General features: G+C 43.1%; 1 protein-coding gene across 1 annotated transcript in view; it reads left to right on the top strand.

Annotated features, from left to right (window-relative positions):
- The window catches only part of slc8a4a (solute carrier family 8 member 4a), an 83,498-nt gene extending 74,126 nt beyond the window's left edge, over positions 1-9,372 (top strand). Inside the window, exons 14-15 of the mRNA XM_063202437.1 lie at positions 1,901-2,173; positions 8,932-9,372. Coding sequence (XP_063058507.1) covers positions 1,901-2,173; positions 8,932-9,311 — 653 coding nt within the window. The 3' untranslated portion in view covers positions 9,312-9,372. The remainder of the gene's footprint in view (positions 1-1,900; positions 2,174-8,931) is intronic.
- The last annotated feature ends 3,128 nt before the right edge of the window (positions 9,373-12,500 follow it).

The following is a 12,500-nucleotide window of genomic DNA, read 5'->3' as shown; positions in this document are numbered from 1 at the left end:
GAGTGCCGGCCTATAGGCACAGGCACAGGCACGGTTTGAAACGGGTTGTTCTCATCAACAATCTTCGGATGCACTGTTCATCGGGGCCAGGCTAAATTACACATCCAATCTCACATTTAGGCTGGTTTATCAGGCTAGCCTGTTCCGCTCAATTGCATTCCCCTCTATTTAATCAGTCAGGGAGCGCAGATGAACTTCCAAATCTACCCGATTATGTCATGGAGAGAGAAGCACTTGAAGAGCTCTCCTTCAAAACATTCAGTCATTTTTTAAATTGACTCAAATTAAATTGACTTAAAAGTGGTGAATTTGCAGGAGCAATTTTTTTTCCTGAACAAATTCAAATGATTAAACAGTGATTTTACTGATACTTACTGAGAAGCACTGTACCACAAGGATGGATATCATTTTGGAGAAGAGCTTTTCAGTTGCACTTGCAAAACACGTATCAAAACACGTAACACAGTAACTTGAGTCCTCCCACTACTGCCACCACCTCCGCTACCTGTGCTGCGTCTCCCAGGTAACCACGAGGAGGAGGTATGACTCAACACTTAGAGAGCAGAATTCTACTGAGTTTAGTTCAGTTTAGTTCAGTTTATTAGCTGATTTTTCAGGGGTCTTGTACAGGACAGTTCCAGTACCAGAGTTAGTTATGAAGCTAATTTGCATGTGTGCAATTAAAAATCACACATTAACAAAACTATACATGAAGAGTTCAGATGCAAAACCCCCTAACTCCATTTCTGAAGACCTGCACTTCTATATTTTTAGAGAACCCGGTTGTTGGTTTGGTTTACATTCATGTACTTAATAATACATATAAATAGTTATATTACATAAATAAAATAAAAATATGCAATTTTGATAGCTTTGTATTAAATAAAAATGAACTAAGATTAATTTCTGAAAAGGCACTTAGGGGGTTTTGCATCTGAACTCTTCACATGTGTCTACTACTAGATAAACACTGGAAGCAGCAGCATCATTGCATTTAGTCCTACTACTCTCAGATATAGTTTTCAGGCGGTCTAGAAGGGTGCTCATTCCCACACCAGTTATGTTCAGAACTAAAGTGTCTACTTGCAAACCGGCGTTCATACCGGGTTGCGTTCTTTACCACATGTGACTGTGTGTTGCCCGGATAAACCTGCTCAACACGTCCCAAGTTGACGATGATGAGGAGGAGAGTGGCAAAGAGCAACCACAGTACTGATTCGACTACATCATGCACTTTTACATGGATAGACGATAGACCATTTAGATTTTTAATACTGTTGTTTATTTGGTCCTGCTCTTGAAATGTTGACCACCTCTAAAAATCTACTCGGGCTGTGAGTGTGTTTGTGTGCGTCCTCCAGGCCAGTGGTTCTTGACCTTTTTTCTTGACGCACCCCCTAACCTGTGCTAAAGACAAGCCGCGCACCCCCAACCAAAACGTCTACACGTCTATACACACTAAAAGAATGATTTAAGTGAATAATTACAAGGATTCTTAGTTTAGGCATTAATCAATACTTTAATGACCTAACATTAGGTCCAAAACATGTTTTAATTTGGTCTTGATTTGTTATAATTAGAATGTTTGGAAGGAGAATTTTGGTCATAACCTCAACACAAACAAAATTCCGCGCACCCCCTGAAATCTCTGGCGCACCCCCGCACCCCAGGTTAAGAACCACTGCTCCAGGTGACAATGATGACGAGGACGAGTGGCGAGGACCTTCTGCCACCCTGCTTCCACTGTAAAGAGTTTCTAACCGTGAACTACAAAACCTACTGTGTGTGTGTGTCTGTGTGTCTGTGTGTCTCTGTGTCTCTGTGTCTCTGTGTCTCTGTGTGTGTGTGTGTGTGTGTGTGTGTGTGTGTGTGTGTGTGTGTGTGTGTGTGTGTCCTCCAGGTGACGATGACGAGGAGGAGAGCGGCGAGGAGCGCCTGCCCTCGTGCTTCGACTACATCATGCACTTCCTGACGGTCTTCTGGAAGGTGCTGTTCGCCTTCGTGCCGCCCACGGAGTACTGGAACGGCTGGGCCTGCTTCATCGTCTCCATCTCCCTCATCGGCCTGCTGACGGCCATCACCGGGGACCTGGCCTCCCACTTCGGCTGCACCGTCGGACTCAAGGACTCCGTCACCGCCGTGGTGTTTGTGGCCCTCGGGACCTCCGTACCAGGTGTGTGATGAGACAGAGAGAGTGTGTGTGTGTGTGTGCGTGTGTGCGCGTGCGCGCGTGCATGCGTGCTTGCGTCTGTCTGTCTGTCTGTCTGTCTGTGAGAGAGAGAGCAAGACAGAGAGAGAGAGATAGAGACAGAGAGAGAGAGAGAGAGAGAGAGATAGAGAGAGAGAGAGAGAGAGACCAGGACTGCTATGGGTTGGGCATGGATTGGTGTGTATGTGTGTGTGTGTGTGTGTGTGTGTGTGAGAGAAAGAGAAAGAAAGAGAGACAGAGAGAGAGAGAGAGAGAGAGAGAGAGAAAGAGAAAGAGAGAGAGAGAGAGAGAGAGAGAGAGAGAGAGACCAGGTATGCTATGGGTTGAGCATGGGTCGGCCTCGAGTATTCTGCCAACACCGTGGTATTAGTATCCCTTTGGGACATTTGTACCAGATGTGTTAGGAGAGTTTGAGACACACACATCAAACAAACAAAGCCAAACACATCCACGAGACAAGAAGGTTTTTAAAATATTTTGTATGTGTTGTGAAGTTCATTCATTACTTACAGTGAATGCATCTTACAATGTGTCACTTCAATTTCCTCAGACACTTTTCTGACTTCTTTGGCTCAAGTCTACTGTGTATAGTCCATACAGGCGACAACGAAAATACGACTATCAAAAAGAAAAAGTATTCCACAGCTTGTCAGCTTTTTCATTAGATAAAACAATTTAGGTTCCCTCAGGAGTCGCAACTTGTTTTGCTGAGCAACATTTGTTGCCATTTTTTGTTTTTTATTTGTTTTTTTTAATGTTATATTGTTACATTATTTACTGTCTGTCTTTTTATGTGGCTTTCTTTGTCCGTGTGTGTTTGTGTGTGTGCGTGCGTGCGTGTGTGTGTGTGTGTGTGTGTGCGCGCGTGCGCATTGACTAGCACTATAGTCCGGGAGCCGTGGGGTTGAACCCAGATTTCTTTGATAAAGTTCTTTTTTTTGCTTTATCTGATAGATTTTAGGCAAGTCTTCAAGATTTCAGACGATGCCCGGTGATATCACTTGAGCATTTTCAGATTTTGAGCCTTTATTGTCCCATAAATGCAAATTATGACAAAAAACTAAAGACACCGAATATTACTGTGAATAATGTTACAAAATGTACCAAATTGCTTATATTACCTGAAAACATTCACATTGGACTGCCTTAACACTGCCCTTATTGAAACAAACCCAATATGGGGTAATAATTAACCCTTTCATAACAGCAATCCCACAAATAAGGCGAGACACTGTAGGTGAATAGGGTATTTTTTTTAATTTGCAGATATCAATATGAAACTTTATCAGATGATTACTCGTATGAATTGGAGAAAAAAATGTATTACAAGTTTTCTATATTTTATGTTTAAATATGCTAATTAGGCTATTATCGAATTAAATATGCACTAATTTGCATATTTTGATGCAATGAATCTGACCACCTGAAAATGCCAGCTTCAAAATTCCTTTTTTATTTTGTTAATATCGTACATACAAGAATATTTACTGTGGTTAAGCTATCTCCTTTTGTTATCCAGGTACAGAGAAAATACTGCTAATAACCTTAAAAAATGCGATTTTGGCCTATTTTTATGCATTTAGTTATATAAATCAGGTCATGAATGACAAATCAAGAAATGCCTCAGTAAAAACATTCACAACATTGCTTAGAATAAGACTGTAAAGTATGGAACGGATTGTGCATTATGAGATCCTGCATAACATCACATCATGACAACATACAGTACATGACAACATCGCCGGTAGGTAGCCTACCACAAATAGCCAACATAAAAGGAAAAAAAAAAGAACAACAGAGTGTGGGGGTAACTGGTGAGCAGTCGTTGGCTGTTCCAAAAGATGAGTAAAGAAATGACATACAGTGCCATGAGAAAGTTTGGGCACCCTTTTCGAAAATCATTACATCGGTTTATTTCTCGTTGAACTTTTAAAGTAGCAACTTCATTTTAACATATGTTAAACTGTAGGGAAAGAGAAACATTTCAGCAGTGGAAGAATTTTCATAGGTGTTATAGATAGAATTTTATGTGGATTTAAACAAAAATAGGCGTGTGCATAAATATGGGCACCCCAAAGAAGGTATACCATTGATATGAAATAGAGCTCACCTTTGCCGCACAAACTGGTTTTAATGACTTTGTAATCCCTTCAGTCACCAAGACAGACATGATTGGTCATTACAATGTTATTTATCATACACAATTATAGACGAGGCTTGTCCTAAGTTCTGTCTTGGAGAGTGGAATATGGTGGGCTCTGAACAAACTGTAGTTTGTTGAAAAATAGTTAAAAGGGCATGGCTAAAGTATGGTAAGAATTGTAACAGGCACACTACAGAACAACTCCATAGAATTACAAGACCATAGCTGCTGATAGTGCAGACTTAGACATGGGTCCTTCTACGTATACTTTTCACAAGGCAAAAGCTCATTGGATGGGTGACGAATAAAAAGGCTTTTCCTGTGTATCTATCAGAAATAATTTGTTAAACTTATACAGAAAGCTTATCTGGACAAGCTAAAAGCAGTTTGGGAAACCATAGTGTGGTCAGATGAGACTGAGCTAGAGTTATTTGACCTTAACAATGGGAGGAGGACATGGCAAAAAATGCACCCATAAATTCTATGACCTCTGGTCTAAAACACACCCAACTATAGGTCTGTGTGGATAGTATACACACTGTAAAACTTATTACAATTAAGGACCTCACTAATTCTATTCAAATAGCATATTTTTCAAAAACATGTTCAAGTGTCAGTCACAAAATTAGAGCTGAGCAGAGTTTGGACTTTCCAGCAGGACAGTGTTGATCAAAATTCAGCAATGAGTTAATGCAAAACAACAAGTACAATGTCTTGAAATGGTCATACCAATCTTGAGATAACACCATCATTGAAAAATAATTAATTTATTTGAACCAGGATGTCTACAGAAGACAGATGAGTAATCTGACTGAATTAGAGGGGTTCTAGAATTTGGCAACTATTCAGTAGCACCAGGCAGTTGAAACTTGCCTTCTTGTATAGCAAGTATCCAAAGGCCATTAGATCAGCAAAGGTGAGCTCCACTTCATATTAATGGTATACCTTCTTTGGGGTGCCCATATTTATGCACACGCATATTTTTGTTTAAATCCACATAACATTCTTTCTATAACACCTATGAAAATTCTTCCACTGCTGAAATGTTTCTCTTTCCCTACAGTTTAACATATGTTAAAAGGAAGTTGCTACTTTAAAAGCTCAACAATAAATAAACCGATGTAATGATCTTCCAAAAGGGTGCCCAAACTTTCTCATGGCACTGTACATCCAGTGTATCCAGACTGGTATTGAATGATCACTTAAATCCATAAAGCCATCAAATAAGATCTGTACATGCATTTAAATTTACACAGAAAGACCTATATACACTGCAACATACAGTACCGCACGCTCAGAGACAGTGAGAGAGAGAGAGAGAGAGAGAGAGAGAGAGAGAGAGAGAGAGAGAGAGAGAGAAAGAGAGAGAGAGGTCTAAACATAGGAAAATTATATATACGGTTGAGTCAAAAAATTAAGTAAATCTAGTGTATCCTGACTGGTATCAAATGATCACTTAAAAGTCCATGAAGCCATCAAATAAGACATGTACATGCATTTAAATTCGCACAGAAAGACCTGTCTACACCTATACAACATACAGAGTCCTTAACACCTAAAACACCTATAGCCTACATTATATACACCACACGCACACACACACACACACACACACACACACACACACACACACACACACACACACACACACACACACACACACACACACACACACACATACACACACACACACACAGTAAAGCTCACACAACATTGGTTCGGCAGCATCCCAGCCGAAAACATGCACAGAAAATGGTGCAAGGCACACTGTTTACAGCACAGCTACATTTCTTAGAATTGCAGGGGCTTTTACTCTTGCAACCACATCTGATCATCTGTAAAATGTAGTCTGGTGCCACTTTGACATTTTCTGGAACACTTATTGGTATCAGTGCTTTGTTGCATGGGTCTTTCATCCATCCAAATGCTTCAGGAGATAGTTCAGGTGGAGTGTGAACCAATGTCCTCCACAATATTGCTTGAAAATGAGCCCTTTTCACATTCTCAAGAAATGCCTCTGTTGGTGGTGGAGGAGCAGCCAGGTAAGGTGAAGATAAATGACCTTTCCCATTCTTTTTTCCCCATACCACCAACCTTGTATGTGACATGCTGATACTGTCTGGAATGCCATAACATGCCGACACAAAGTCACTGGAAAGTTGTTGGAATGGTGCCAGTACATTACCAATTGATGTCAAGTGATATACAGCTTTTTTTTATAGGGTCTTGATAACAGAGCCTTTACCAATACCAAAATAGGATGCCACAGTGTCACACCCTGATATGGCATGGGCTGGTAAAAGGTCAATTACAATGTCATTTTGTGGATTTACATTTTTAATTTTATCTTTTTCCATGTTAATACGACCAACACTGAAATTGTGTACTTTGTAGGCAAACAAATAATCAGCCAAAAATTATGTAATTATTACTTACAATGTTTTATTTTGTGTTACAACAGCACAGGAAGAGTAAATAGTAATGTATGAAATGGTGAAATTCTGTGTTGAATTAGTAATACTTTCTGGGTATGTCTAAGCTGACACCACCAATATTCGCCTAAATGTTAGATATTTCTGCTTGACAAACAGCTAGTTATGTAATTGTCTAAAATTTATTTGGTACGAGGACACTTTCTCCACTTTAATGTGGCAGGCCTACCACCCAGAATGCTCTATGGTTAATCATAGTGCAGTTATGAAGCTGTCAAAAGCTTGTGGGCTATGGCTGCAGCGAAATCAACATGAAAGGGTTAATATCTGAAATTGGCACATCACCCACTCTTATCCTGATGGGTAAGTGTTGGACAACTACAAACAGCAAAACCAAACAACCCACTATGAGATATAAACCCACGTTTGGCGAAATGTTGGCCTTTGTGTCTCCGACTTGGAAAATCAGGCTTTTTGGGTGAATGCCCCGCCCCCAAACATGCATGACCCCACCCCCACTGATGTCCATACCTCACCACCTGTTCTTATACACATCCCACCATGTAAACAAACACAAAATAAGTATGGTATAGGGTATTTGGTCAGCATAACATGAATTGGGAGCCAAAGACTGTTGTAATCTATGGCTGCAGCACATCAAGCATAAAAGGCTCAATATATGAAAATGCTCAAGGGATATCACCGGGCATCGTCTGGAATCTTAATAGGTACACCTTAGGCAACCACAAACTGCAAAGAAAAAAACTTTATCAGACGAAACTGGGTTCGGCTGATATTTGGCTTTTGGCTGCCGGACTACTATAACATATACCCTCCCCAGAGTGTTGTTTGTTTTTGAACTGACCCCTCTATATTTATCTCACTGCTCAGTCACTGCTCTTGTTGCTTACTTGCTTTGCTTGCTTGTTTTAGCCGTTGTGTTTCCTCCCTCAACTTTACTTTGCTTGCCTCGCTATTCTCTGGCTTTTCAGGCTGGTGGTGGAACTTTCAGTGTCGATACCTCAGTGACTGTGTGACTCTGTGTGTGTGTGTCTGTGTGTGTGTGTGTGCGTCTGTCTGTCTGTCTGTCTGTCTGTCTGTCTGTCTGTCTGTCTGTCTGTCTGTCTGTCTGTCTGTCTGTCTGTTTTTGTGTGTGTGTGTCTGTGTGTCTGTCCATCTGTTTGTGTTTGTGGTTGTGTTTGTGTTGCTTCCTCTCCCCCCTTCTGTGTTGGCTTGTCAGCATCCCATCTTGTTCCCAGAGTGTGATGCACAGGAGCTCAGTGTGATTCTAAGGACTGGAGATTGCTGGCAAACACCTGAACAGAATTCACACGCACGCACGCACGCACGCACACACGAACGCACGCACGCACGCACGCACGCACGCACGCACGCACACACTGTCATAAATTACATGGTGTGTATATTATATGACTGAGGTGCTGTGTGAAATTCGTGGAAGTTCCTGGTTTTGTTTGTTAATTCTCTCTCTCTCTCTCTCTCTCTCTCTCTCTCTCTCTCTCTCTCTCTCTCTCTCTCTCTCTCTCTCTCTCTCTCTCTCAATCTCTCTCTCTCTCTCTATCTCTCTCTCTCAATCCCTATCCCCCCCCTCCTTCGCTAGTAATTGCCGCCATCCAGGACCAATACCGCCTCCTCACACCCACCCACACACACACACACACACACACACACACTTACACTCTTTCTCTCTCTCTCTCTTTTCATTAGTGGGCCTAAATACAACGCAAATGTCAAGAAGGAGTTCTGTCTGGTAAATTTTCTTTTAGGCATGGAAAAGTTGGCCATTTGGCTGGCCCGCAATCAGAAAATGCTGAACCTGGTGTATGTAGACCCCTTAGAGGGTTATTTGAGACGTGTTGCAGTTATCAAATTAGAAATGAGTACATATGTCCCATAAACAATATTTTTTCTCGGTTTTAACACTTGATATGTTGTCTTTTCAAGTTTGGTGTGTGTGGGGTGTGTTGTGTGAGGTTGGGGGGGACGGAGAGCTGATTGTGAATATATAGGGGAGGTGCTGGTCTGCTTTTGGGCAGTGGCTGTGCTGTGATGGCTGAATGGTGTTAATATGTTTGTAAAAGACTTTTTAAAGGTCTTTCCCTCTCCCCTCCATCTCTTTCTCCTAGACACCTTCGCCAGCAAAGTGGCTGCCATCCAGGACCAGTACGCCGACGCCTCCATCGGCAACGTGACGGGCAGCAACGCCGTCAACGTCTTCCTGGGCATCGGCGTGGCGTGGACCATCGCCGCCGTGTACTGGCGCAGCAAGGGCCAGCGCTTCATCGTGCCGCCTGGCTCGCTGGCCTTCTCGGTGACGGTGTTCACCATCATGGCCGTGTTGTGCGTGCTGATGCTGCTGTACCGGCGGCGGCAATCCGTCGCCGGCGGCGAGCTGGGGGGGCCACGCAGCGTCAAGCTGCTCACCTCGCTGCTCTTCGTCTCCCTCTGGCTGATCTACATCATGCTGGCCTCCCTGGAGGCCTACTGCAAGATCCCTGGCTTCTGAGGCGCGACACGAGCGGAGAGACGTGGAGAGATGGGGAGGTGGAGAGATGGGGAGAGAGAGAGGAAGAGAGATGGAGGAATGGGGAGCGAGAGAGAGAGAGAGAGAGAGAGAGGTGGGAAAAGGGTGGAGAGATGGAGAGATGGGATGAGAGAGATAGAGAGGATGCTAACGGGAGAGGCTGATTTAGATGGACCAATGGAAGGAGGGATGCAAAGAGGGATGGAGAGGCTGACAGAGAGAGAGAGAGAGAGATGCACACATATGGCTCATTCTTTTGAAACTCGGTAGTCGGAAACCCCGACCTCCGCCTCGGGAAAGTGCAATAGAACGGGTACTCCGATCAGGGTTCCGAAACACAAACTCGGAGTAGTTCGGTGTACTCTGAGTTTTTTTTTTTTTAAACATTAGTGTTTGGATGGAGGAATTGAGGAATGGAGCGACTGAGTGAAGGATTGGAATAGGAGACAGCGATAGACTGGCACAACTAGAGCAAGGGAGGAAAGGAGGGAGGGAGAGGCAGTGGAAGGAAGAAGAAGATAGACAGGCACAACTACAGTAGAGCAAGGGAGGAAAGGAGGGAGGGAGGGAGGGAGAGGCAGAGGAAGGAAGAAGAAGATAGACAGGCACAACTACAGTAGAGCAAGGGAGGAAAGGAGGGAGGGAGAGGCAGTGGAAGGAAGAAGAAGAGTTACCACAGTACATGGGGAGAATGGGAGGATGAATGACATGAACGAAAGAACAGAAGTATGACTTAGATGAAATCAAAAGCACAGATAATACAGACAGACTCTTTCTCTTTCTCTCTATTGTTCTCTCTCAGTCTCTCCCAGACAGCCATTCTCTCTGTGACAATGTATACCTATCTATCAGTGTTCCAGTACAGTGTTTACATTAGGAGTAAATATGGTTATCCTGATGCTCGTATGGTACGAGTGTCTGTGTGTGTGTGTGTGTGTGTGTGTGTGTGTGTGTGTGTGTGTGTGTGTGTGTGTGTGTGTGTGTGTGTGTGTGTGTGTGTGTGCGCGCGCGCGTGTGTGTGTGTGTGTGTGTGTGTGTGTGTGTGTGTGTGTGTGTGTGTGTGTGTGTGTGTGTGTGTGTGTGTGTGTGTGTGTGTGTGTGAGCCTACAACTACGCCACAAGAAAGTGCTCTCACCTAATCACACACACACACAAACACACACGCACGCCTCACATTTTTATTTATTTCCTAACTTATTTATTATATTTTTGTCTGAAAACAAGCCAACAAAAAATATTGTACCCCACCATTCTCCCCTTATAATTCCATGTCTGACAAGACGAGAAGTTTACAGTGCAGCATTACCAAGATACTATGTCACTACTCCTTCTCACGTCCTCATGCAATTCGCCACTTTTTTGTCCCTTCTTGCTAGCCATAGTTGCTCTCCTTTAATTAATGCCTGCAGCCATACCCCTCATTCCCTTTTTGAACTACATGGTTGTCATGTGCTTGTCTAGTGAACCTATCTTTTTGGGGGATGGGGGATGGGGGGGATCTCTACGTGTAGGATGGGGAGGGGTGATGGGATGACACTATGTAATTTGTGTGTGGGTTGGGAGGAAAGGGTTAAATGTGAAATGGGATCTGGGGATCTAACAGTGCAATGGAGAGACATGTTGAAAAATGTTGAGAGAGACTCCTTTGATTTCACATCTGCTCCCCCCCGCACACACACATGCCCACTTCCCTTTGGGGTGAAAGGGATGACCTTCAGTATATTGTAAATGTGTTTTGGACTACTGATTAGCACAGATGTGGACTACGGATGTGACACAGATGTGAGCCGCACGTGGCCCGTGCACGGTACGATTCTGTTCTGTTCTATGGACTCCATGGGCAAACAAGATGAGAAGTAACATGATGAAGATCCAATCCATGAGGATCACACAGAAGTACCACAGCACAGAGATACAGTACAACCACACCTGACGCCGCACCCACAACTACAGTTGGTGAGCAGGACCTGACCTGACCTCAAAAGCAACACTTTGATGTTTATGAAGAAGAAAGAAGAAGAAGAAGATTATTGATGACTATTGATATTTATTATCTATGTATCTATATTTATCTATGTCTTGTCTATGGTGTGTGTGATGGGAAGGAACACAGGGTGTGGGTCGAGGTGCGTGTGTGTGTGCGTGTGCGTGTGTGTGTGTGTGTGTGTGTGTGTGTGTGTGTGTGTGTGTGTGTGTGTGTGTGTGTGTGTGTGTGTGTGTGTGTGTGTGTGTGTGCGCGTGCGTGCGCGTGTGTGAATGAATGAATGAAAGATCAATTGAGAGGCTACATGGTCACCTACTATATAAACGAAGAGCTTTATTGCAAAAAGACATATCCATTTTGGAAACTTAATTGATATTTTTTGTATTGGGCATTGCATTGCAAAATGAATTTTGTATAGGTATAGGAAAAACTGTTCTCATCTCAAACTATTTGAATGCCAAGAATTCACACATCGATGGAGGGACATATTGGATAGTTATTTCCAATAATAAAACGCAAAAGTCAAAAAATGGCGTTACAGTCATTTTGCAATGAAACTCTTCGAATATACTGTATGTGGTGAGATGAGGAAGAAAGGCCTGTTACCTAGGGTTAGGTGACAGCCTTGCAGTCTCATCTTTCTAATGTGAAGACAAACAGACATTGACTTGGTGAGTCCAAGACTGAATCACACATTGACTTGATGTGTCGCACAACAAGGAGTAAAGACAAAGCACAGATACTGATCGGATTTATCACTGCCTAGACTTTTTTGCTGCACCTCAACGCACACACACAGAGACGCACATAGACACACACATGCACACACGCACACGTATATATGCCTGCTCTTGCATAAACAAATTGAAATGTACTCACACATTCACTCCATCATCCACACAGCATGATAGATTGAAAAACCACACAGAAATATGGACAAAATGTGAAAAGCACACACACGCATGGACACACGCGCGCATGCGCGCACACACACACACACACACACACACACACACACACACACACACACACACACACACACACACACACACACACACACATACAGGATCCCCTCTGTTACAGCTTTGTTTGTTTCCCACTGTTGTACGGTAGTCGACCCTGGACACTCTAATGAGTTCTTCACACTACCCTTCCATAGGGAGCCAAGACACACACACACACACACA

This window comes from Engraulis encrasicolus, chromosome 7 (genome assembly GCF_034702125.1).
Source record: "Engraulis encrasicolus isolate BLACKSEA-1 chromosome 7, IST_EnEncr_1.0, whole genome shotgun sequence".
In the NCBI taxonomy this organism is placed as follows: Eukaryota; Metazoa; Chordata; class Actinopteri; order Clupeiformes; family Engraulidae; genus Engraulis; species Engraulis encrasicolus.
The sequence above is the reverse complement of the archived record's forward strand: the minus strand, read 5'-3'. Positions and strand labels throughout refer to the sequence as shown.